The sequence below is a fragment of the Ictidomys tridecemlineatus genome, chromosome 12 (assembly GCF_052094955.1).
Source record: "Ictidomys tridecemlineatus isolate mIctTri1 chromosome 12, mIctTri1.hap1, whole genome shotgun sequence".
In the NCBI taxonomy this organism is placed as follows: Eukaryota; Metazoa; Chordata; class Mammalia; order Rodentia; family Sciuridae; genus Ictidomys; species Ictidomys tridecemlineatus.
In genome coordinates, this window is record NC_135488.1 from 101,280,651 (window position 1) to 101,306,892 (window position 26,242).

General features: G+C 42.6%; 1 protein-coding gene across 5 annotated transcripts in view; it reads right to left on the bottom strand.

Annotated features, from left to right (window-relative positions):
* Nucleotides 1-299: 299 nt before the first annotated feature.
* Drc1 (dynein regulatory complex subunit 1) overlaps nt 300-26,242 on the bottom strand; it is a 42,880-nt gene continuing 16,937 nt past the window's right edge. For 3 of the 5 annotated variants that reach the window (XM_078029533.1, XM_078029532.1, XM_078029534.1), the window contains 14 exons: nt 22,684-22,821; nt 21,637-21,723; nt 20,898-21,020; nt 12,033-12,172; nt 9,923-10,057; nt 9,317-9,549; nt 6,272-6,381; nt 5,451-5,540; nt 4,825-4,911; nt 3,031-3,317; nt 1,849-1,992; nt 1,460-1,562; nt 975-1,048; nt 485-941 (listed from right to left, as the gene is read on the bottom strand). In XM_078029533.1, coding sequence (XP_077885659.1) covers nt 761-941; nt 975-1,048; nt 1,460-1,562; nt 1,849-1,992; nt 3,031-3,317; nt 4,825-4,911; nt 5,451-5,540; nt 6,272-6,381; nt 9,317-9,549; nt 9,923-10,057; nt 12,033-12,172; nt 20,898-21,020; nt 21,637-21,723; nt 22,684-22,821 — 1,932 coding nt within the window. In that variant the 3' untranslated portion in view covers nt 485-760. Of the gene's footprint in view, nt 942-974; nt 1,049-1,459; nt 1,563-1,848; nt 1,993-3,030; nt 3,318-4,824; nt 4,912-5,450; nt 5,541-6,271; nt 6,382-9,316; nt 9,550-9,922; nt 10,058-12,032; nt 12,173-20,897; nt 21,021-21,636; nt 21,724-22,683; nt 22,822-26,242 lie in introns of all 5 variants that reach the window. The other 2 variants (XM_005322564.5, XM_040271464.2) reach the window with 2 other exon arrangements.

Genomic DNA, 26,242 nt, shown 5'->3' on the forward strand with positions numbered 1-26,242 from the left:
ACCCAGTATCATTTCTAAACCAGAAATATTCTTTTTTTTTTCTGCTAATGATGCTATAAGAAGGAAAAGAAAGTTTTCTGCTTAAAAATATATAGTTATTGGGTATTTCTAGCTATGTTAAAAATAAAATACGGTTTCAAACTGGAAAAAGAAAAAGAAAAGAAACCAGCTGTCCCCAGAAGCAAGAAGGTGCCCCAGGCCACTGGCCTCACTCTGGTCACACACCAGGACCTGAGCCCAGGAACAAGTTCCCTCATGACACACACACACCAGGTCTGGCCTCTTTACAGAGATTCAGCCACAGTTTTCAAAAAACTTTAATCAGAACTATAGGAAACAGGTGACTCGCTTGTTGACTTATTTTGACAGCCTATAAGACGGCTCTGGAAAATCTAGAGTGGGCTCGGATCACTAGGTAAGTGCCAGCTCTGGCACCAGCCCCACTGCCAACTAGAGCACGTCAGCCCTTTGAGGTCCACCTCTATTTTGTGGGTACCCGGAACACATGAGTTGGAGGAATCTGCAGTTCAGAGTTTATCTGGAAAAGAAAGTGAAGGTCATTCCTTTCCCCCAGGCCCTCCTTCTTGTCCCCTGGGGTTCCATGCGTATGCTAGCTCTCCCTGAGTCCCCAGACCCTGCAAGAGTTCCTCTCAAAGCTAACGCACACACAGAGCTCAAGGCTGCCGGGCTTCGGGCTTCCTGTTCCGGTGGGCTCTGGCCACCAACCTCTCCTAGTGTTCCCCCTGCCCCCACCCCGCCATTAAACCCCCCTCCCCTCTTCACTTGCCAGTGCATCCTCTCCCCTCCCCAATGCTCTTGTATACAGCATCCATGGAAGCAAGGTCCCAAATGTCTGAGTCCTGTCACAGGCCAAGAGGCCATCATGATGCCAGGGGCTAGCCTCAGCTGCCTCACATGTGTGTAGCTGATGACTAATGGCCCTCCGGGCCACAGGACAGCACTGTGCTAAGGACAGGAGAGGAGAGCACATGACTGTTACAGCAGTACGGTTCCGTTCTCGGCCGGGCCAAGGGAGACACCACGACTCCTGCAGGAGGAGGCACAAAGCTGGGCAGAGCCCATGTGCCCAGCACAGACACCTCTCCCCATGAGGGCACCCTGCATCAAATCACAGGCCAAGGAAGCTGATCTGGCCCCAGTCTCTGGGGGTCTCCCTAAGCCTCCAGGTTTTGCTGCCTTTTGTGAAGTGGGAGGACAGTTCTACCTCACATAGGTTGTTAGAGTGGAGAAAAACTGGGGCCTGTGTAAGCTGGGAAGCTGGCTCTGGCTCTACTTGAAAAACAGTCCCAACCAGCTGGTGCCAAAGCCACAAGCATCTAAGAGACACAACCTGGTTGCCCTGTCATTGTCTCCACCTGAGGTGCTCCTGTTGCTTTGCATCCCATCTAAACCACCTCACCGAGGGGAGGGGCTCCTCCTTGCTCCGCTGCCCACCCACCTTGGAGTGGAGATACTGCTGCAGCAGCATCTGCAGCTCCGAGTTCTGCTGCTCCAGAGAATTGTTTTCTATCAGCAACTTGGCTCTCTGGGTCAGGACGAGGCTTTGGGTGGGAAAACAGGTTAGAGACCCACTGAATCCTCCACCCTCTGCCAAGTGAGGACCAGGACCTCTATGTTTGTTCTGGCTAGACACAGAGGAGGGCCCCAGATGCGTCATCTTCCACCCAGGCTAGGGCCGGACCAACCAAAACTCCCCTACCCCCTCCGCCACACCCAGCTTTTCTCCTCAAGACTGAGTGTGACCTGGAGTGGGGCTGTTCGGAGCAGGGTCTTCCCCCACAGACCTGCCCTGCTCCCTCCTCCTCCTGGCTCATGACACACACTTACTGGTACTTCTCCAAGGCTGTGTAGAGAGCATCCCAGAGGTTCTGCTTGGAGGGAGGGATAACCGTAGTCAGGGCCTTCCAATAATCAGAGTCCTTTGAGTTATCTCGTGAAGAATTTGCCGTTCTCATTGTTGCCCGGATGTTCCTGCAGGTCAAGAGCACTAATGCCATGATCCCCACCTGACACCCAAGGCCCCCGAGCAGTGCTAATCTCAGTGCCTGAAGTCAGTCACAGACATCCTGCCTTTCCACCTGCCACCTTCCCTCCCAGCTGTCCAAGTCTCTTAGATTATGGCAGATTCTCAGAAAGTACACCTGCTTCCATGTTCCTGACTGGGGCTATTGTTCCCTCCGTGAAGGTAAAAGTCTGTGTTGATACAGTGAGGGGAAAGCCACCTCTCTTTCTCCCAATTTTTTGTTCACCTCACTACTTTACAGCTTATTACTATGCCTCCCCCTTTTTCCATGAATGCATCCTGACATCAGCTCTTAAACTCTGGCACTTTCTTCCATGCCCTCTATGATGTCTTTAACCCAGAACAGCATTCCCTCCCACCCAGACAAGCCTCTCCATTTCTCCCTGTTTCCAGCATCACCTCCGTCTGCTATCAAAAGGATCTTTCTAAAGTGCAAGTCAAATCATGGCTCCCCAACTGCTTCATATCCTCTCCCAGCTCCAGTCACCAGGGCAAAGGCAAAGATCGTGGGCACACAGGCAAGGCTCTCCAAGAGCTGACCATGTCCCCACTCACTGGTCCCACTCCCAGACCCAGGGCACTCTCGCCATCCCTGCCATTGTGACTCCTGAATGTAGCGGGCCTCCCCTGGGCTATGATGTCCTGAAAAGCCCTTACCCCTACTTTGCCCACCCATTCTAGTGCCATCTCCACCCAAATTCTCTGATATGCCAAATGGGGATGGCCATCTCCCCCTCTGAACAATGCCACACCTCACATAGGCTTTGATGCCATTCTGACCACAAGGAGTTATCCTCGTTTTGCTGAAGCATGGCAGACCTCATTAAATGTTTGGTGAACCAGTGACGAATGGGGAAAGTGTCAGTCAGCCCTGCACCCCACTTCTTTCCTCTCTGCCCAGCAGCCTCTTCACTCACTAGCCTCTGCTTGGCTCCCAGCACCCACGCCTCCCAGGTCTCAGGCAAGCCCTCTGGTGCCCTGCACACCTGGGTTTCTTCAGACCCATGACAAAGGCCTCCAGAACCTTGAGAACCTCATTGGGGTGGATAAGCTTGGGAGAAGGCGGGGCCTCCTTCTCTTCTAGCTCTCTGCCCACAAAGCTCTCCTCCTCTTCCCCCTCCATGGACTCTGCCTCCTCCGTCTCCTGCTCTGACTCCTGCTCCAGCTCCCACGTCGTATTCTTCTCGAGCCCTGTCGCTGATAACAAGCTCATTCTCTCCAGAGCTGACATGAAGCTTGATTGCTCCAAGTTTGCTTGAGTCCAAGAGCCGATCTGGAGAAGGGTGCACAGGAGAGAGTGGGTTGGGGACACACAAGCACCAGTGTGTGAAGAGAGACAGGAAGAGAAGAAAACAGCAGAGTTTATAGAAAGTTACAAAGACAATCGCACAAGGACAGAAATAGGAGACAGACGGGAAGAGATGGGGGATGGACAGGAAGAAGCACGTGGGGCAGGGGAGGGCTTCAAAACAATGACAAGGTTCTGCTTCTAAATCTGGGTCCACGGGTGTTCATTGACTTGATATCCATAAGTGGACATGTTATAAATGTCATTTGAATCATAATACACAGTCAATTTTTTAAATTTAAGAGTTCTTCTGTCTCCCAGGTTATTCAGTTTATATCTTATAGGCAAATTAATGTAATGAAGAAACAGTATGTATATATAAGCAAGTAGATATGTAAACACATTAAATACTTTTCCTTCCTATTTTTATGTAAATGGTACTACTCTATACATGTTGTTTTATAAATTGCTCCCTCCTCCCCCACTCTCTGTCTCTCTCATTTGTTCTTTTGGCTTACAGACTTTTTGTATAAATATATAAATAATTTCCTGTTCTTTGTTTCCATTTAGTTTTTTTAAAACTAACACTATGTAGGTGTTCCATATATTACCAAATAAATTCCTCGATGACAGACATGAAGGTTGTTTCCAATCTTCTGTTACTTCAAACAATTCATTGAAATAAATAAGCCACAATAAACACATCATTTCAACTGAATTGAGACATATCTATAGAATAAAATTCTAGAAGAATAATTGAAAAGTGTATAGAGTTTTGTAATTAATACTGTCAAATCGTTCTCACTTGGAGGTGACAATGTGCACTCCTACCAGCAACTTAGAATGTGCCCATTTCCAATACACCAGTCATCACTGTTGTCAAATGTTCAGAATTTTTGTCCACTTCACCAACTCTTTTTGGAGACCTGTCAGGATACTCACACTCACATTTTTCAATTCTTTTTTTGTTTTGTTTTTCTTTTTTGTGGTACTGGGGATCAAACCCAGGGCCTCATACCTGCTAGGCAAGTACTCTACCACTGAGCTACATTTTCAGCCCTTAATTCCAATTTTGAATTAAGATCTTGTGTCTTTTTAACATGATGACCTCTTCAGAAGAGTTGGTATTTGGTTCTCTCACTGAAATCAGTTACAACAAAGGTATGTATGGCATTGCAAACCATCTTTGCTTTTCAGGAACATGTTAATGGTCAAAAATGATGGACTGTGGTGGCCCAGATCTTATAGTGGCTGAGGCCAAGCTTTGAGGGAAGGCCCAGGGAAAGATCCCTTGGATCTCAATATGACAAGAACATCTCTCCCCTAGTCACTCTTCCCTTTGCAAATATAGAAAATAATAATAAGGAAAACGCTGTTAGCTATTCCTGGCGTAAACTCCCAAGATTGCCCAGAAGTGTTACTTGAGGGCAGCAATGCCCTCTGGGGGCTTCCTGGAGAGCTGAGATGCCCTTTCAGTGGCACCTCACCTTACCTGGCTGGAAGATAAATGATGGGTTCGGTATTCAAGGAAGAACTTCACCAGTTTATACAAGTCATCCTCACTCTCGATTCCAAGAGCCTGGGGGAGGGGACAGGTCACTGTTCAGACACCATCAAAGAGATCCCAGGCCTGGGATGCTGACCTCAGCTCCTCAGAGGAGGGGACGCGGCCGCTCCACTGAGCATGCCTGGAGCCTGTTGTGGCCCAGAGTAGAGGACACTGATCCAACACTGAGAAGCTACAGTGAACTGGGGGACATCAGAATAGAGAAACGAAGCTCAGAGGGAAGCTCCACGTCCGGTAGGTAGGAGAGAGCTAAGGGAGCACCAACACACACCTGAGTTTGGGTTGAAGGGAAGAACCTGCAGCCTGAGAGCCTGGCCACAGAGTGAAGCCAGCAGGAGGTCAGGGACAGGAGACATCTAAATGGAGCTGAGGCCAGCTTGCTGTGCAGAGGGAAGGGAAGGGAAGGCTGTGACAGTGAGCCCAGGAAGCCCCCACGAGACCTGCACCTAGTCTCAGGGCTGAGGCAAACCAGAAAGCCACAGGGGCTCTACTAGAATGAGGCAGGCTTTACCCGCTGGCACCCCACGACCTCACAGCCCAGTGGGACTCACTGAGAAGATGGCGTCCAACTTCAGCAGATAGCATTCGTTCTTCTCCAGGGGAAGGAGAAGGCTCAACAGCTTGCTCTCTATGAGGAAACCCTGAGGAGGAGGAGGAAGGCATCACCAGCTGGAAACGGGGCTCAGGGCCTGCAGCCACCTTCTGTGTAACTCTTGAGGGACGACTCCACAGGCGGAAGCCCCTGGGCTGGGACTCTGGGCAGCAAGGCCCCCAGAGGAAGGCCATCGAGGGACGCCTCTGAGCCATTCCCAGGGAGCAAGGCCAGGAACATCAAGTTGTAACTGCCCCCCCACTTCAGAAAGGTGCTCATTCCCCTTGCCCACAAGCCACTGGGCAGTCCAAACCCAACCCAGTCACAGGGGCCCGCCTCACCCATGTTCCCCAAAGAGCTACACAACCCAGCAGTAGGCCCTGCGGGGAGGAGAGGAAGGCATGGAGGAGGGTGGATTCCGAACTCAGAGCCTGTGAAGTGGATCAGGGAGAGGATGATTCCAATCACCCAGAGTAACCTCAAAATGAGCCCCTAGATGAAGGCCACATCCAGTGTGGCCTCAACAACTGGTAGATGGGTTCATGGAGGTGAGTCAAGCACTGGTTCCAGTTATCAGGAGCTCCCAGCTCCCCTGGACTACACCTTGCTGGGCCAGCTCAGAGGCACAGGGTCTCTGTGAACTGGCCCCCAAGTCCAGGGCCGACCCCAGCTCCACTCTTAAGACCCACTCTCTGGGAATGGCCAGGGGAGGGCAGCCACACCTGACCCCAGGCTGCACAGAGCCCAGCAGGACTCAGAAGCCGTCCTGGCTGGCCTCACCGACTCATCACATAGGAGCATCAGGATCTTTCTGGTAGTTTTTGCTGAAACTTGCTTGGGCAGGTCCAGGTAAGAGGATTCTGAGGCATTCTCTTCTAAGCCATCCTCATCTGCAGATGGGTCAGAGAGGATATGGGGGAAAAAGTAAGATGAGTTTTTGGCCTTTTAAAAGCAACTGAACCTCTTAAATGTACCTCTTAAAGCCCCTAAAGGAAGCCTATGATGTTGGGGACAAGGGCTTGGGGAACCGAATCAGAGACCACCTGGAGAACTCCATCTCACTTCCCCAAATTGCATCTACCCAGAGCCTTCTGTTCAAAGTCCAGCCCTGAGCCAAGAAGTGGGAAGGAGAGACAAACCTATTGATTCTCATTTTGGAAACAAACTAAAGCATGATACTTGGTTCCTAAACCTGCAAAGATTAGAAGCAACCAACTAAAAGATGGGAGGAAATATTACCAACAAGACCTGATGGCTGCCAGGCATGGTGGTGCACGCCTGTAATCCCGGTGATTCGGAAAGCTGAGGCAGGAGGATCATGAGTTCAAAGTCAGCCTCTCAGCAACTTATTGAGGCTCTAAGCAACTCAGTGAGACCCTGTCTCAAAATAAAATACAAAAAAGGACTGGAGATGTGCCTCAGTGGTTAAGCACCCCTGGGTTCAATTCCCAGTACAGAAAGAAAGAAAGAAAGAAAGACAGACAGACTCATAGCTGAGAGCAAGAGTCAAAATTTTAATTAAATTTTTAAATATTTTATTCTATACATTCCTTATCAGAAAATGGGAATGAAAGTCATTTTATTAACCAGGTTTTCCTGGTCATTCAAAAGGGAAGATAATATCTATGTCTTTGAAGAGCCCAAGATATCAAATTGCTGGTGGAAAAGCAAATTATGGTGTCACCTCTGTGCAGCAATATTCAAAAAAACTACACAGGCATTTTCCCTTTGATTCAGTTATCCTACTTCTAGGGAGCCATCCCAGCAATCCACTAGCAAAAACATGAAAAGATTAATCTATTTGTTTTAGCAATGTCTGTAATCACAAAAGCAAACAAAAGTAGCCCAATGATGATCAACCAAGGGCTATTTGAATAAATCAAGGCACAGACACAAATCGAGAACCATGTGAGGAAGAAGCAGCAAACACTTCTTTTACTACAATAGGTGAAAAGAGCAAAGTAGAAACAAGTACAGCTTTCACTTTCCTAAAAAAAAATTAGTTGCCATGAATAAATATGCACAGATATTTATATATTTATATTTGTTTATAAAGTAAAGCAAAGCAAGAAACCTAACTATGTATCCAGTGGGTGAAATAAACCAAGCAGAAACTATTACAAGTGACTTTAAAATGCAATAATCTATCTATACATCCCTAGTGAGATATATTTTAAGAACCAAAAGAGCTAAAGTTTAAACTCTTTTTAATAACTATTGTTGGGGAAGGAGCTGTGGCTCAGTGGAAGAGCACTTGCCTTATATGGGTGAGGCACTGGGTTCGATTCTCAGCACCAAATAAAATAAGTAAAATAAAGGCCCAACAACTAAAATATATTTTTAAAAAATAACCATTTGTTCTTGGTAGGGTAATGTTTTCTTCTGAAAAAGTTGTGGTGTTATGGGGAAAGTAGATGAGAAATTATTTTGAAGTCAGTATCAAGTTTTTCAAATTGGGAGAAAGAAAATACACTTTGAGGGCTGGGGATGTGGCTCAAGCGGTAGCGCGCTCGCCTGGCATGCGTGCGGCCCGGGTTCGATCCCCAGCACCACATACCAACAAAGATGTTGTGTCCACCGAGAACTAAAAAATAAATATTAAAATTTCTCTCTCTCTCTCCTCTCTCACTCTCTCTTTAAAAAAGTAAACCATGTGTATTTAAAAAAAAAAAGAAAAAGAAAATACACTTTGATAAGGTTATGTAAAACTCCTGGCATCTTCTTAATTGGGAAGTATTAGGGTGAATTTGATTTATTTTATCATTAAAAAAGAATCCTATGGGGATGGAGCTGTAGCTTGGTGTAGAGCGCTTGCCTAGTATGCATAAGGCACTGGGTTTGATCCTCGGCACCACATAAAAATAAACAAATAAAATAAAGGCATTCTGTCCATTTATAACTACAAAAAAAATTTTAAAGAATTCTATGTACCCTCAGACCATTTCCTATTTGAAAGGACCAGGCATCCATGGAGAAATGGCCAATTCCAGACTTGAGGTAGGAAAAGTAAAATGCTCCTGGAATATCTGGTTATTCTGAATAGCCAGGAAGCTACTACTACTGGGGCTATGTCAAAAGAAGCCAGATGCTAGCATGAAAAGATTCCCACAGTAGTACAATTTGAGCATCAGTATGAATATTAATTATAGCAAATTCAGATACCTCAAATCTGTTTCAATCCATGCATTTATATGATACTTTAAATAAAATCCTCATTGACATTTAGGAGGTGCTAGAAACCCAATCCATGATTCTAAAAATAGGCAAATAAAGAAAAACACAGGGCTGGGGATATAGCTCAGTGGTAAAGCACTTGCCTAGCATGTGAGGCCCTGGGTTCAATCCCCAGTACTAAAAAAAAAAAAAAAAATGGGCATCTATTCTGCTTTTCCTACACAAACTGCATCTCAGCAAATAGCTAATGAGAGAAAGGTTCTCTTCAGAAATGTTCTAGCTAATAAAGATTTAATGATATAATTTAAAATATCACTATTTTGCAATCCCAATGCCATTAATGGCTTTCGGACAAAGATTCTCGGTGGCCACTGACATCACAAGGAGACAAACACATTAGTTGGTTCTGATAGAGGTACACAAGAATGCGCTTGGCAAAAATAAATTGAACCTGCAATCTGATCAAACTTTCTAGGTCTTACCACCAGTGTAGACTCAATGAAATGAGAGGTGACTTCAAAGCTGTGTCAACCAATCATTCTCTACACCTCTGAGAGGTCGGTTTTCTTATCCATAAAATGGATGGACTGACCAGTGTCCTCAGAGGGCCCGTCCACACTACGGTTCTGTGGCTGGCTCTGCTCTAGTCACCTGCTTGCTTCAGCACCTCTTCTACTATTTGTTTGGCGGTCTTCTGTGGCTGCTGGGAAATAGGCCCCACATTCTTCAGGAACCAGAAATCGGGTGCTGTCCAGGGGAGACCCAGATGCTGCATATGGATGATCCTGTCCACATCAAAGGCTCTGTCTATTAGCCCCTTCGCCTCCTCTTCATTCATCAGCCAAATCTCTCGAAACTTCTCAGCATCAATAATAGCAAACTGTCTGTGAAGGAGAGTCACCAAGCATGGCCAGATGACCTCACAGCCTGGCCAGGGTCCCTCAGTTGGCAGAAGGGCAAGAACATGAGCAAGAACCATGGTAAATCCTGGGCCTGCCCCAATCCCTAAGCAGCTAATCCCACCTACAGTGAAATGGAAGCCATCCCAACAAGAAACAAGAAAAGGCAGGTGACACATTATTAAAGGGCCAGAAGAACAAAGCACACAAGATTCTTCAGTGCCCTGAGCACCAAAAAAGCTGGTCATATCAAGTCTAATGAAATCACTGTCACCATGCCACTACCAGCTCTCCCTCCTCCCCCAGCCCTGACCTCTATCCTAGTACAGATGCCTTAGGGTCCAAGGCCCTAAAATACCTCATGGCTCTCTGTAGCTCCTTGAACTGTATCACAAGACGCTTGTATTCTGAGGTCAGAGAATGGTTCTCCTCCTGGAAATGCTTTACCTGCTTGGCATATTTTGATCTCAGGTTGTTGAGTACATCCTGCAGGCTGGTTGGAGAAACAAAAGTTAATCCACAGCAACTAGAAGGTTCAAGTTGTTCTTCTCATCCACACAATGCAGCTCCACAGTAAATCTAGGGTCAGAATGGTGGAAGGGCAGAAAGCCTCCCACAGATTCCAAACCCAGCTCCCGCTATGGTCAAGGAGAAGAAGGCAACAGGAGCCAATGGGAATTTCAAACAGCCGAGACGACCAGGCCCACCAAGAGGCAGCCTCCTGCTCCCGAGTGGGGATGAGCCCTCCTCAACACACCCCTCCTCGGGGGTCCTCCCCCAGGCCCACCCTCACACGTTCACCTCATCTAGCTCAGCAACATCGAGGTCATGATTTGGAGGCTGGTTTCAATTCTGAAACCAAGAAAACACTAACACTGCGTGCCACAAGCCTGTGACGACGACTCCTCCTTCCTCAGAGCTGATGCTGTTCTCAGCCCACTCACTCACTCACTCACTCACTCACTCTTTGCCTCTCGAGTCAAGGATATGTTTGAAAACAAGACGCTGTCAGCCAGTCAGACAAAGACAGGCATTACTCACAGTAAGGAGTGAAAAGTGCCAGGGGGCAGCTTGCCAGGGGAGGGGAGGGGTCCAAAGGTGCAGACCAGGGAGAGGCGGTTAGGACCTGGCCAGCGGCACCCTGATCCACTGCTTCTCGTAACTTCTATTGCCTGCCCGTGTCCTGCCCGCTTCACTATTTCACCTCTTTGGGAAGCTTTGCCAGACAGCTCCTTCTCCCTGTGCTGATTTGTGTCTCGCCCTGCTGTTCCCCTAGGTAGGACGGGGGCGTCGACTGGGATTTTCCACAAATATTGCTCCCTAACTGCTCTTGTCTCTCAGATAACCAGACTAAGATGCCAGCTCATCTTTTCAGTATCATTTTCTGTTACAAGTAACTATCAAAAGGTCCACTGTTGTTTCTCTATATATCCAACATTCGTCCAAAATGTAAAAACAACTTACTAGAAGAATTTTAAATAATACTAAATCATCTGGCATTGGGGTAAATCCTCAACACTGTTTCCTTCTTTAAACAAAATGTATTATGCTATCTGATCCTTAGAGCCCAGTACAAAGCTCTGGAACTTAGGAGACAATTCCTAAAGGAAGAAAGGCAGGAGAGATGGAAAGAAGGAGACAGAGGGACTGGGGTTGTGGTTCAGTGGCAGAGCCCTTGCTTTGCAAGTATGAGGCACTGGGTTCCATCCTCAGCACCATATCAAAATAAATAAATTAAATAAAGGTATTGTGTTCCATCTAAAACCATATATATACATACATATACACATATATATCTATACATATGTATACATATACACATATACATATGTATACATATATACATATACATATATATGTATACATACATTTTTTTTAAAAAGGAGACAGAGAAGAAGGGTGGGAATGGGGAGGATGAGTAAGAAATTGCAAGCTATCAGTACCTTTCAGCGAACCACAGTATCTATACAAAAGTAGCTGATGCAATGACATTTACATTCATTTTGTAGTTATAATAGCAAAAGATTAGAAGCAAACTGTATCTATCGGTGGAGTGTGGTTAAATAAATTACAGTTCATCTACACTGTGGAGCCCTGAGCAGCTTAAGAAATCAGGTGAAAGCTCTCTATGAACATGAAGGGAAAGGCCTTCAAGATACAGAGTTGTGCTTCTAGAATGCCATCCCTTGTGTAACAGCACAGGAGGAATGAGAATATTTGAGTGGTGTACCACATAAAGAAAATCTGGAATAAAAAAATGAATAAGTGCTTCAGAGGGGAGAGAAGAGCAAGACAAATACTCTGCTTGGGAAGAAAGTAGAACCACTTGAGTATAATCTTTTCCAAAAAAAATTTAGAAAGTTATATTTTTAGTAGGTTTCTAACCCTTCAGGAGACAAAAGTTCACACTCATCCCTAATCTCAGCATGGAAGGACCCAGAAGAAAGATGCTCTGTGTGCCAACTTACCGATTGATCTTCCTCTTTTGCTGGGATTTAATAACTGTACTTTCCTCATCTCTCTTCTTCAGCACCTGGAAGTTGTACTCCAACTTCTCTTGGTTTAGCTGATAAGTTGCTTTCATCTGCTGAAGCTGTTGCTCAAGAATCTAAAGTTTAAAAAGATTTAAAAAAAAAACTAATAGGCTCTGATATAATTTTTTGTGCTGAGAACCTCAAGTCACGCCAGAGGAAACTTAGAGACAAAGCGCCTCAACCTGGACTCTTAGAACTTCTATTAAAGAGTCAAATTAAAAGCAATTAGATAAAATACAAATCACTCATCTCTAAGCCAAAACATGCATACCCAAAGCCAAAGAAAGAGCATTTTAGGGCTTTCGAGTCCAACTAATCCTGCTACTTTGCATCAGACCTTTTAGAGATATGAGCAACCCCATTGAAAACATTATAAAAAAGAATGTTGTTGCAAATTTGAAATTTCCCTGCTCTGATCATCCAGAATGGTAGTATTAGAGTTAGCAATTTAATAGCACTTAATAGGAGATCAGACCTCCTACTCTGGATTTCTATTATCTGGACTCATTCATTCAGCAAATATTTATTGAGTGCCTTATATATGCCAGACATTATCCTAGGGGCTGCTGGGAAAATACTGGTGGATAAGTAAGCACCAGTGATAAGAAGACAGAGGTAAGCACTGGGTATTATGGGACCAGGAAAAGGGTACTTTCCTTGGACGTGAGGGATTAAGAAGGATCCCTGAGGTCTCAGCATGCCAGCCTAGGACCTTGAGAATGGGTAGAAGTACTCAGGTGACACTGAGGGGAGGAGTTCTGGAGGGAGGAAATGGCACATACAAAGAAACAGAGGCAAGGGACAAAGAGGCTGCAGGGTAACCATAAGCATTTAGGATGTGAAGCACAAGGCAAGCAACGGTCAGAGATGAGGCTGAAAGAGCAGCAGCACCTACCACGCCAGGAATGTAAAGTATTATCCAAAAGCGAATGGAGCACCACTGAAGGTATTTAGTGGGTTGGGGGCGGTGACCAGTCCTGCCCCATGGAAGAACACTTCTGACAGTTTGGTAGGGGGAGTAAGAGGCAAGGTTGGAGGGAAGGCAAACATAGATAGGCTGACCTGCTCCTGCAGCCTGAGAGGAAGGCAGGGTTGGAAAGGACAATGAGGCACAATCAGATCTTGATGAAACAGCCCCAGGCCACACTCTTGCCTCCCTCCTTCCTGTGTCCCTCCACCAGGCCACAGACTAGCCAAGGAATCCACTGAGGCAGTGATTCCAAGAAGCTATTTCAACCCCCCTCTGGGTCATCTTCCAGGAGGGTGACTGGCAAGGAGGTGACACAGAGAGGCATAAAAGCAGTGGCACTTCTTCAGCTCAGGAGGTGCACCATTTCCACACCCCATGTGGGATCCACAATCCCCTTTTAACCAGGGGAATTAATCAAGCATATTCTTCTTAACCACTGCAGAGATATTTCGATTTCTATGATATATTTGAACATCTTCAAAACAGAAGCCTAGAATCTCTATTCTTTAGCAGGTGAAGAGCCATATTGGTCCCTGAGACAATAACTAATTGCATCTCTCAACTTCTCTGCTTGTTTAGTCCACTTTTTACTTACTTTTTCTGATTATATGCTTTTCTTTGTAAAAACTTTTCTGGATTGCAATAGCAAAGTTTGCTCATTGTTGAAAATTTGAAATGTACAGCAAATGAAAAAGGAGAAGCCGGAGTAAAAGGCAGAAGAAAAACTACTATAACTCTACCACCCAAAGGTAACTCTGTTAACATACTTCATGTTTCCCTCCTGAGTACTTTACATGGTTGCAATCAAACTATGCCGGTTTGATTATAATTCCCTATAATTCCTTCCTTAACATTGTTACATAAGGATGTTCTGTATTAGTAAAATTTTATTATTATCATTTCAATGGTGCATAATACTTTTAGATATTGTATTATTTTATTATATATGAAATGTTTATGTTTATCATATATCATAATATTTTACCATTTCCTCACAGATTTACGCTTTATTGTTTCAATACTTTTCACTACTATATAATAATGCTAGTATAAATCATAAATAAAACTTTAGGGTTGTTTCGCTTATCATTAAGGTAGTTTCTTAGAAGTGAAATGAGAAATGACTAGGTCAAAAATTCCCATATCAAATTGATTTTGAAGAGCAAGAAATGGTTTATGCTCCCACTGGCCAAGGGTGCAAGTCCCCACCTCACCACTTCATTTAAGAATTGAGCACTGCAGGCTGTAGAGTTCGAAGTGAAGAATGGCCTAGGTAAGGTGCTCAGGGTGGGGCAGGGAGCTGCCAGGAGCCTCACCTGACCCTCCCGGAGCATGACAATATTTAATGTTGTCATTGCTGGCATGTTCAAGGGCCTAAAGGCCTATAGGAGATGCCGACAGCACAACCTCAGTTCAAGTACAATGATCTGGGTCCTGCCTTCTTTTAGGGATGGTCCTGAGTATCTCTTAGGAAAAGGGACTCAGCAGTTCTTCCTGGAAAGCTACAATGAATTATATCCCAGTCTTCTATAGGAACCAGCCATGCTGCTTCAAATATGGCTAACCCAGCTCCTAACCCAGTGCATCAGGAATCAGCACAAACCAAACACACATGGGATAGACGGAAGGGAGGCCAGTGGTCTGGGAGGTGGCACAGCATGAAAGTCCAGGAGAAAAGCTCCATGTAGGATGGTGGCAATCTGAGAAAGCACGAACACTCACAGAAAGGAGGTCTCCAGAGCTGCTCTGGATTGGGGATGGCAGCCAGCAGCTGATGCAGTCTTCCCTGGGGCTCAGAGTGCCCGGGTGCTCTGGAAGCTTCCAGAGGCCTTCCTGCTTCTTATAGTTTCGCAGTTGGTCCCTGTCACTAGGACAGAATTTCCCAAAAATCGATTTGGCCACAGAACTACTCTTATATTTGTAACACAACAAGCGCATAAGGACTTTAAATATAAGCTCCATCACATGAACTCTCCTGAGTGTCATTCTTAAAGGCAGATCATGACACCATATGTAAATAGACTATGCATTTTTCTATATATTTTATTTTTAAATAGCTTTTATTTTTTAAAAGTTAATGTATGCATTACCAGAAGAAAAAAAAAAAACACAAGCAAAGAACAAAGTCACCCAGTCATAAGCAACTTAGTTGGACGTGTCCCTCCAGGCCATGCATATACATACACACCATCTCATTTTGTGTGATTGAGATCATAGTGAGTATCATGCTTTTCCACACATCATGAATATTCACCAATTCAAAATCCCCAAGCTACATGAATATTTTTGATAACCAAGAATACACCACACCAACTCAATCTGTTACAAAAAAATGTAACCCTCTCTTGGGGACAAAAATTTCACTGAAGACAGAAATGGCAACAGGCCTCCAGATAGACATGTTGGCAGAGTTACAAATAAGATAATGCGTTCCCTTGATGCTCAATTTAAAATGAGACAAGGCAACAGAATACACCAACGATAGTGTTTCTATGAGGGTTTGTTTTCAGACTTCTACTACTAAAATATTAGCAAGAAAGCATGTTCCCAGTGAATTAAAGTATTCCTATAGAATAGCCAGAAGATGCACATGCCTCAAGACTCACATCAAATGTAAATCCTTGAGCACTTGTTCCCATCTCTCCCTGCATCCTTCCTCCGCAGCAGCCTAATGAACAAGTCCTGATAGGCCTGCCCAGAGATAAACAATTCCATGTCCAAGATGCATCTTTTCTATCAATTATAACAAAAAGATATTGGCTAATGCACTAGCTCTACTTTTTATGATACACTGTCACCTCGGGACATCCAGAAAGCTTATACATTGTGAGATAAAGCATAAACTTTGTGCAAAATAAACACAAATACTTTAACAAAATTGCACACAGCGATCTTTGGTTATATTCTAAAACTGTCTTCCAGATACGAGATACTAGCAAGGAGCACTTCCCCTCACCCTTCCTCTTCTCCCTCTTCATCATTCCAGTGACTAAATTTAGGACTGCATCTAGCACCAAGAGAGAGATTAACAAAGGTCATTCCCAGAAGACAGTTCTTCCTAAAACCAACAAAAAGATATTGATGTATGGGTTATTTTGCTACTTCTAACAAACTTTGTGCATTATCCTTTAATACCCCGAAATATTAACTAAAATGTACATATAACAATAGCTAGGCCATCTGAACTAATCTAAGGGCACAGAGTGCTTCTCTATGCATGCTTCCTCCTTCCCCCACCCACCACGCAGCAAACCTTCAAGACATCAAGTTCAGAGCTGGGGTTGTGGTTCAGTGGTAGAGCACTTACCTAATGTGTGAGGCACTGGATTCAACTCTCAGAACCACATAAAAAATGAATAAATAAAATAATGGCATTGAATCCATAAACAACCAAAAAAAAGACATTAAGTTCAGCAGTTCCATTCCCCTAAATCGCCACCATTCCTATGTAGTCATGAAAAATACTTTAAAGGGCATTACATCAACCCTCTACTTTTACCATGTGCTGTGCACTTTTAAATATCTAGAAAGATGAGATGTTTCCAACAAGGACTTATGTTTCTAACTATACGTACTGGAGCACTGAATAAACTGCACACACTTACTTAACAAAGGCTAGACTTTGAAGCAAAAAAGAAAAAAAAAAAAAACCTTTTCAAAGGCTAGAATTTGAAAGTGTCTTCCAAACAGGAACATTCTGGCCTAGAAACCTTCCCCTTCTCATCTCTTATCAACCCAGGGTTCAGATATATGCATCTGTAAAGCTTAGAGATGACTTTAACAATTTCACTTCCTAAGTGTTTTAAGAACAGTGTTTCCTATGAATTTTAACACACAGTATACTCAGTGTGTTAGCTCACTAACTCGACTTTTGTCGTACACTGACAGCCTCCCTAACATCTAGATAGACTAGATGTCAATTAAGACTCACTTGTCTTTATGTGCACTATTTACACAGCCTAGTAAAACAAAACTCATGGATCTAAGGAGCAATGATCAATCTTGCTTCACAGAAAATACATTGGTATAAAGCCCTTTGAATTTTCTATTCCTTCTTCCTCCCTGAACCAGCACAAATATAATATGTACTGCTCAGAGAAGTGTTTTGACCATTCCTTTTCCAAAAGACAGTTATTTCATTATGAATTTTAACAAAAAGATGTCTACAAAATGTTGTATTTACTACCTTTACTTTTAACATACTTTGTGTACTTCTAAACATCTAGAAAAACTAGATGTTTCAAATTAGGACTTAAGTTTGTCCACTATGTCCATAGTAGTGTTGAATAAACTACACACATGTGACAATGGTTATCAGAAAGTGACTTCTAACTAGGATCATTCAGGCCTGGAGTCCTTCGTTTCTTCTACTTGTTTATCCTACATCACATGTGATATAGGCATGTGTGTCACTCATAGGTGATGCTACAATTTCACTTCCAAAAGTCCCTTTCAGACATATTGGCAGAGTTACAAAGTGTACACAGAGTATACAAACAAAGAGTACAAAATGTGTTACTTTACTGACTCTACTTTTCTCATACACTGGCAACCTCTTTAATGCCTAGAGACTAGATATTTTGAAAGAAAAAAAATCACAGGTATTGCTTTTTTGTCAGCTTTGTGAAAACTCTGAGCTAGAAGAATTTGGTCATGTATTTTCCTTGTGGTCTGAAATAACATAACTCTGTGTTAATTTTTTAAGCAAAAAAGGGGGGAGGGGAAACTGTCACCTACTTGTTTTAATTTACATTTCTTTGCTTGCACGTGTATTTAAAGATTTATTAGCCATTTCTACTCCCTCTCATGGCACACATTTGCTCCTGTTCTTTGCTAGAGAGTACTCTGAGGGGACATGCACAGGCTCACCCTCTCACCAAACCTCTGTATCAGGCAAATCTGTACTGGCTCCGCATCGCTGATGTCACTTAAGAGTTAATAACATGTGGTCAAGCTAGTAACAGCCCATGTCCCTCAGGACACAGTCTATATAGTGTACACCTTAAGCTCATGATAATTTTAATACTAGTGACTCTATTGTTAATTATCTCAGGCAAATAGTCTATTTAGCATAGAGTCATCCTTGATCATTACATATTGAATACAGATTATCCAATTATCCAAAGATATTTTGCAAAGTTGCACTTTAAATTCCCAAGATTAATAGACAAACATGACTTTAGGTTTTTCTGTGAATTCTTCTTTTCTTAAGAGAGAGAGAGAGAGAGAGAGAATTTTTTTAATATTTATTTTTTAGTTTTTGGCGGACACAATATCGTTGTTGGTATGTGGTGCTGAGGATGGAGCCCAGGCCCCACGCATGCCAGGCGAGCGCGCTACCGCTTGAGCCACATCCCCAGCCCATGAATTCTTGATAGAGATGGCAAATTAACCTGCCACAGAACTGCCTCCCTAGGAAAGGGAACACAGATGTTGGTCACACCTTCTCTGCTTCTCCTGGGGCAGTGGCTCTGGGGCAGTGCCATCTCCTGCCCACAGCTCAGTAAAGGGATGCCATCACCACCCCACAGTTCCAACAGAACATGTGAAATAGGCTTTCCCTCTGCCTTCTCGGCTGAATCCAAAGATCCCTCTGGACCCTATGAAGGGGACCCCAGGATCTCAACCTGTAACCACACAACTGGCAATTTCATCTCCAGCCCACATTCTTGCTTTCTCTTTTCTGCACCATTTATGCAGCTTGCTTTCTTACTCAGTGGATGACAATTCCCTGAGGGCAGGGAACTTCATCTTGTTTATCTCTGAGCTTTACATAATGTAAGTTAACAATATTTGTTCAATATATAATATTTAATTTTGTGGTTAATATTCTGGTATTAAAGAGAAAAGCTCCTAGATGTGAACTAGGTCTTCCATAATTTTAAATATGTATGAAAGAGCTAAAAATAAAAGCATTTGTTTTCTGCATCAAGAATTAAACTAATTGTTTCTAGCAGGATTCTCTGGGACTGGTGGGAAGGAGTGGTAGGATCCTTCTCTAGGGCAAGTGCATACACTTCCCTTTGCTTTAGTCATTAATAACATGGCCTTTATTTTCACTTGAAAGTATAGATAGATGATAGATAGATAGATAGATAGATAGATAGATAGATATAGATATAGATATAGATAGATTTTTTTTTTTTGGTGGGGAGGGTACCAGGGATTGAACTCAAGGGCATTCCACCACTGAGCCACATTCCCAGACCTATTTTGTATTTTATTTAGAGACAGGGTCTCACTGAGTTGCTTAGCACAAGGCTGGCTTTGAACTCATGATCCTCCTGCCTCAGCCTCCCAAGCTGCTGAAATTACAGGTATGTGCCACTGGGCCCAGATTTTTTTTTTTTTTTTACTTTTTATACTTTACCCATCAAACCAAATAAATCTATGCATTAGATTTTCCTGTTTTTTGGCTTATAAAAATTTTATTTCCACATCTTAGAGTGCTATGAGTTAGTTGAGAAGAGCAAATTTGACATTGAGCTACAGTCAAATCTTCTTACCAAAAATCAATATCATTTAAATTGAATTTCAAGTCAAAGTATAGCTGAGAGTTTCTATGATACATGTATGTACATCCTGTTCTATTCCTCTAGAGAACCCTGACTAATACAAATATTAAGATTCAATTATATAACATCTAAATATAATCAGAGAAGCATTTTTTAAATTGATTTTAATAACATCTAAATATAATCAGAGAAGCATTTTTTAAATTGATTTTGAAACATAGAATCCAAGGCTTAGAAAGTGCTTTGGAAACTAAAAAGTCTAATCTCCTTCAGCAGGAATTCTTCTTCAGCACTGAAGACAGATGGTCATTTGGCCTGGGAATACATAATGAGAAAAAGGACCCTGTCTTATAGAATACCCTTTTCCATATTGGATAGTTCTGTTAGAAGGTTCTTTCTGAAGAGTCAGAATTTGCTTTACTGTCATTTTTAATATCAGTCACAGGCTTTGTGGCATGATGGGAAGGAACTAAATGGGTATGAATTACCATGTACTAGCTATGAACACTTGTCTCTGAGCTCAGTTTCCCCGTGTATAAAATGCTATTAGTGGTTTCTCCTTTTGCATTATCATAAGGCAGTTTTCAGAAGCCCCAAAGCCCCAAGGCTCTTAGATGCAGGATTATAATACTTTATGAGACTCTAACTCCATAAACTCCAAGAGGAATGCTCCACTAAGAAATCAATACTATGCATTAAGTGCCTTGAGTGGGGGAGACACCATTAGACGGTTTTGGTGTCCAGAGCAATAGGCTTTGGCCTTCTACACAGCTGACTTCCCCCCCAGGGACTCCTTCCCTTTCCCAGGCTCAAATGCACAATTCTCAGTGCTTCCTCACATGCCATGTTTCCAGACCCTGGTAGCATCCTGGCAGTTCTCCCCTGGTTTCTTCTAAAAAATGTTCCTCTGGGCTGGGGGGTTGTAACTTGGTGGTAGAGCACTGCCCAGCAAGAACAAGGCCCTGGATCAAACAAGTTTGATCCCCAGCCCTGGAAGGAAGGAAGGAAGGAAGGAAGGAAGGAAGGAAGGAAGGAAGGAAGGAAGGAAGGAAGGAAGGAAGGAAGGAAGGAAGGGAGGGAGGGAGGGAGGGGGAAAGAAGGAAGGAAGAAAAGAAAGAAGGGAGAGGGCAATGTTCTTCCACATATATCCTGGCCATGAGCAACTTTGGACATGAATCATTTAAAAGCAGATAATTAATAAATATTTGGTGCCTGGGCTGCCTCTGGAACACTGTGAAAGTAGCTGAAGATGAGACACTCACAGGCACTCAACACCTGTACCACGGAGCCTGCTAGCGAGGCGAGCTGCTGTACCTGCACATCCTGCTCCAGCTTGATCTTGATCATGTTGTACTCTTCACAGTCCCAGATCCGCTGCTTGTTCAGCTGCTTCTCGTAGTCCTCCACTTTCTTAATGCGGTTGATGAGATACTCCAGCTAAAGGCACAGGATATGAGGAGAAAGTTAGGAACCCTCCTTGCCCCCACTCAAGCCTGCACAGCGGACGGTTTGGAAGTTCCACGGCTAGGGAAGTCTGCTGGTTCAGAAATCCCAAGGCCCCAAGGCTTTAACTCTTAGATCCAGGGTTGTCATGCTTTATGAGACCCTTCTCCAGAAGCTCCAAGAGGAATACTCCACCAAGAGATTAAATAACAATCATTGTCAGATGTTTATATTTCTAAAACATCCCCTAGGTCTTGGTCAAGACCCTTCATTGTTCTTTACACCTCTGAAATAAAGTGATGATCCCATGCCCTTTTAAAATGTGTCTTAAAACACCTTTTTGGGTCACACATATCCATGGCTGGGGTAGATACCAAGGAGGAAGTGACAGGGCTGTGGAAACCACAGCAAGCTGTAAGGTGGTACTCGCCCACACAAGAGACAGCCCCACCTACAAAGCCAGGCTGCTCAACCATGAAGTGCAGAAATGAATGCACACCACGGCAATCCTGCCAAGATACTAAAGGCTAGCAATTCCGTCAGAGTCGGAATCACACCAGACTCCATGGGTTGCCCTTGACATTCTCCCACCCACCTGCCACCCCTTTACCTCTTTGGAGTTGTGGGTCTGCAGTGCCCGCTCCCACTTCTTCTTATTACTGGTCAGCAGCTCTTGTCGTTCCAACTCAAAGGCTTTCTACAACCAGGAGGGGAAGGAAAGGGTCCTTGTATCTGCTTCAGTGAGACAGGTCACACCAGAATAAGCTTTTAGATGACTGCACAAGTGCCATGTCACCAACCACATAAATGAAGTCATATCCAAATGCAGATTTGCCACATTTCACATGGCCAAATGGCAACAGAAAGAGTTGCATGGAAATTGGGCATTAATTATTCTACATTTCACTTGAATTTAGAGAAGAGGTGCACCAACATTGTCACGGCATAGTCGCTTATCAGGAGCAGGGCACTGGAGGATAGCCAGTGCTCTGGTTGTCCATCCTGGGCAAACTCTGACTATAATTCAACCTTGACCAGGACTGGCGCATTGCCACAGCTGAGCTCCATAAAGCAAAGGCAGCACGCAGCCCACAAAGGCCTGGGAATGCAGAAGCAGATCTGCAAAACCCACAAGCCCCACCCTCTTGACTCTCTTCCATCTTGGCAAGATCTAAATCTCCATCTCAGTCCATTCAAATTCAAGGTGTCACTTCCTGAATCCTATTGGGCACTCCCTTTCCCCATCCCCCACCCAACTGTCATAAATAAATAAATGGCTCATGTAGGTCGATGGTTATGGCATACTAACCTTCCCCCTCATTCCTCATCCCTGTCATATTTTATTTTGTGTCACATTTATAATCATCTATCAAGTTATAAATGTAGTAATTTGTGGACTTCAGGCTATATCCTACTAGAATGCAGGCCCCGCCAGGGACTTGTTTTGTTGTGGCTGATCCCCTGCCCCTGGAAGAGTACCTGACATACAGTACACACTCGATGATTACATGAATGAGTGAATGAAAGAGCAAATAAACTAAGGAAATCCAGAAATCAAAGGACAGACACACCCAGGGCCCTCCTTAGACCATTAGGACAGACCCAGCCCTCGCAGGGTCTCCCAAGTGCAGAAAGCAGCCCCTCTCACACCCCTCACCTCAATGACAGAGAGCTCCTGACGAAAGGACTTCATTACGTCCTTCACCTGTTCTTCCATCCTCTCCAGAAGCAGACTGATGTCATCTGACTGTTTCTTCAAGTCCTTCACATATTGGTCATCCTTTACTTTTAATTCCTTGAAGACAGTGTGTAGAAGGTGGGTCACAAACTGAGACAGAGCAAGAGGTGCCGAGCATATGCCCGTTGGCCCCCTCTCATCCTAATCTGTAAACACCGTAATTAAAACCATAAGAAAAATAGCTTCAGAAGAACCTTTGAAGGCCTAGGAAACAGCACAGCTCAGCTCAGGGCAACGCCACAGGAGCCCAGGATCAAACCCCTTGATTATCACTTGCCGCAAATCTGCCTACAAGCTCCCTGAAAGCCTAGTGTCCCAGCTAAGTAATTAATGTCCCAGTTCCAATGTGGGAATATAAGAAAGGCTGGTGTCCCAGCTAAGTAATTAATTAATGTCCCAGTTCCAACACAGGAATATATCTACTGCAGAGTAAGCTCCATTCTTAATGAAGAACATAAAACTTGAAACAGCAGTTGCTACAGAAGTATATCTTTCTACCAGCCAAAAAATTTTAAATCACTACAAACTTTTCCTCTGGCTAAAAGTTTATCACTTGAGGGCTGGGGTTGTAGCTCAGTGGTGGAGCACTTTCCTTTCATGTATGAGGCACTAGGTCCAATTCTCAGCACCACACAAAAATAAATAAATAAAATAAAGGTATTGTGTGTATCTACAACTAAAAATATATTTTTTTAAAAAGTTAATCACTTGGGCTGGGGTTGTAGCTCAGTGGTAGAGCACTCGCCTAGCACATGTGAGGTACTGGCTTTGATCCTCAGCACCACATAAACATAAATAAAATAAAGGTATTGAGTCCATCTACAATTAAAAATATTAAAAAACAAAAAAAGTTAATCACTTGAAAAGGCACCCAAATTGGAAAAAAATAATTAAAATGATATCTATTCACAGTTGACAACATGATCTGATATTAGACAACCTAAAGATTTTTAAAAACCTGTTGGTACTAATAAATTTAGCAAAGTTGCAGGACAAAATCAACCCTCCAAAATCAGTCACATTGTTATGTATTACAATACCTAAGGGTATACAAATGCCTATGTGGATGTGCCTGTGTAAAAATATAAAGTAAAAATCAGCCACATTCCTATACATTAATAATAAATAATCCAAAAAGAAGAAATAAAGCCCACTTAATGCATATCAAAAATAATGCAATGCTTAGGAATAAGCTTAATTATGGGGGTGAAAGACTTAAACTCTGGTAAAACATTTAAAAAGTACAAAATTGGAGATCACATATTCTCTGATTTTAAAATGTTCTACAGAGCAATAGTAAAATAGTGTGGTACTGACATAAAGAAAGACATACAGACCAATGGAACAGAATAGAGAGCATAGAATTAAACCCTGCATATGTGGCAAAATTGTTTTCAAGAAATCTACCCAATTGGAAGAAAAAATAGCCCCTTCAACAAATGTTATGATACTGGCTATTCACAGCAAAAAAAAGAACAGAAAAAAAGAAATTGAACCCTTACCTTATACCATATATAAAAATTAAATCAAAATGGATTTAAAATCCAAATATAAGACCTAAGACTATTAAACTCATAAAAGAAAACAGAGGAAAAGCTTCAGGACATTGGATTTGCAATGATTTCCTGAATATGATATCAAAAGTACAGGGAACAAAATAAAAATTAGACAAATGGGACTATTCCAAATCAAAAACCTTCTGTGTTTCAAAAGAAGCAATCAATAGAAGAAACTTACAGAATTGGAGAACATAATGGAAAATCATGGAACTTCAACTCAGTAAAAGAAAAAAACAATTAAAAATTGGGCAAAAGATTTAAATAGACATTTCTCCAAAGAAGATATGCAAATGGCCAAAAATTGAAAAAGATGCTCAATGTCTCTAATAACTGGTGAAATGCAAATCAAAACCATCATGAGCTATCACCTCTCACCCATCAATACAGCCACTATCTAAGCAACATGATATAATAAATATTGGCAAGGATGCAAAGAAGCGGGAATCCCATATGCTGTTAGAGGGAATGTCAATTGTGCAGTCATCATGGAAAACTGTAAAAAGACATATTTAAATATTAAAAATACAGCCAGGCACAGTGGCCCACACCTGTAATCCCAGGAGCTTGGGAGGCAGGAGGAACACAAGTTCAAAGCCAGCTGCAGCAATTTAGCGAGGCTCTAAGCAACTTAGCAAGACCCTGTCTCAAAATAAAATACAAAAAGGGCTGGGAACGTGCTTCAATGGTTAAGTGCCTCTGGGTTCAATCCCTGATACCTAAATAAATAAATAAGAATAGAACTAAATAAATATTAAGAATAGAACTACCATATGATCCAGCAACTCCACCTCTAGGTATAAATCCAAAGAAATTTAAAGCAGAATATCAAAGAGATATGTGTACACCCTGGTTAATAGCAATATTATTCACAATGGCCAAAAGGTATTCACAAATACCAAAAGATAGATAGATAGATAGATAGATAGATAGATAGATAGATATGAATATACTGAAAAAGGGTTAAGGTGGTCAAATTTAATGGTATTTGGTTTTTACCATTAAGGATTTATTTCATCTTCAATTCTGAAGCTTAATTTGGCTGGGTATAATATATCTTGGTTGGCATCCATTTTCTTTCAAAGCTTTTATATATTATTCCAATCATTCTTGGCTATTAGGTTATGTGTTGAGAAATCACATAAAATCCAGATTGGTTTTCCTCTAAATGTGACCAATCATTTTTCTCTTGCAGCTTTTAAAAGTCTATTCTTATTCTATGTATTAGGCAATGCCATTATAATATGTCTGGGAGAAGATCTATTGTGATTTTGTATCTTTTGAGTCCTATATGCCTGTTTTTTTTTTAATTTCCATTGCATTCATAAGGTTTGAAAAATTTTCTGATACTATTTCATTGAAAAATTGTATATCCCCTTAGCTTGTATTTTAGAGCCTTCATCTGGCCCAATGATTCCAAAATTTGTCCTTTTGATTGTATCTCAGATTTTATATATATATATATATATATATATATATATATATATATATATATATATATTGCAGACTTAAAAAAAAGAAACAAATTCTGTCACATGGTTCAGCACAGAGGAACCCCAAGATTATTATGCTAAGCAAAATAAGCCAGTCACAAAAAGATATATATACCATTGATTCCATTTGATTCCATTCATATGAAACTACCACTTGAAGTAGCCAAAATCACAGAAACAGAAACTAGAAAGGGAACTACCAAGGACTGGGGAGGAGAGGGAGGGAATTAAAATCTAATGGGTACAGAGTTTCAGCAATTATAAGACGAAAACAGTCTGGAGATTGTCAATGGTATGGACATATGAACACTACCAAACCAGACTCTGAAAAAGAGTTAAGGAGGTGAAATTTAATGGTATTTGGTTAATATCATTAAAAAATAAAGAAAATATGGGGGAAACTGTCACTTGATTTGTTCAGCATTCAAA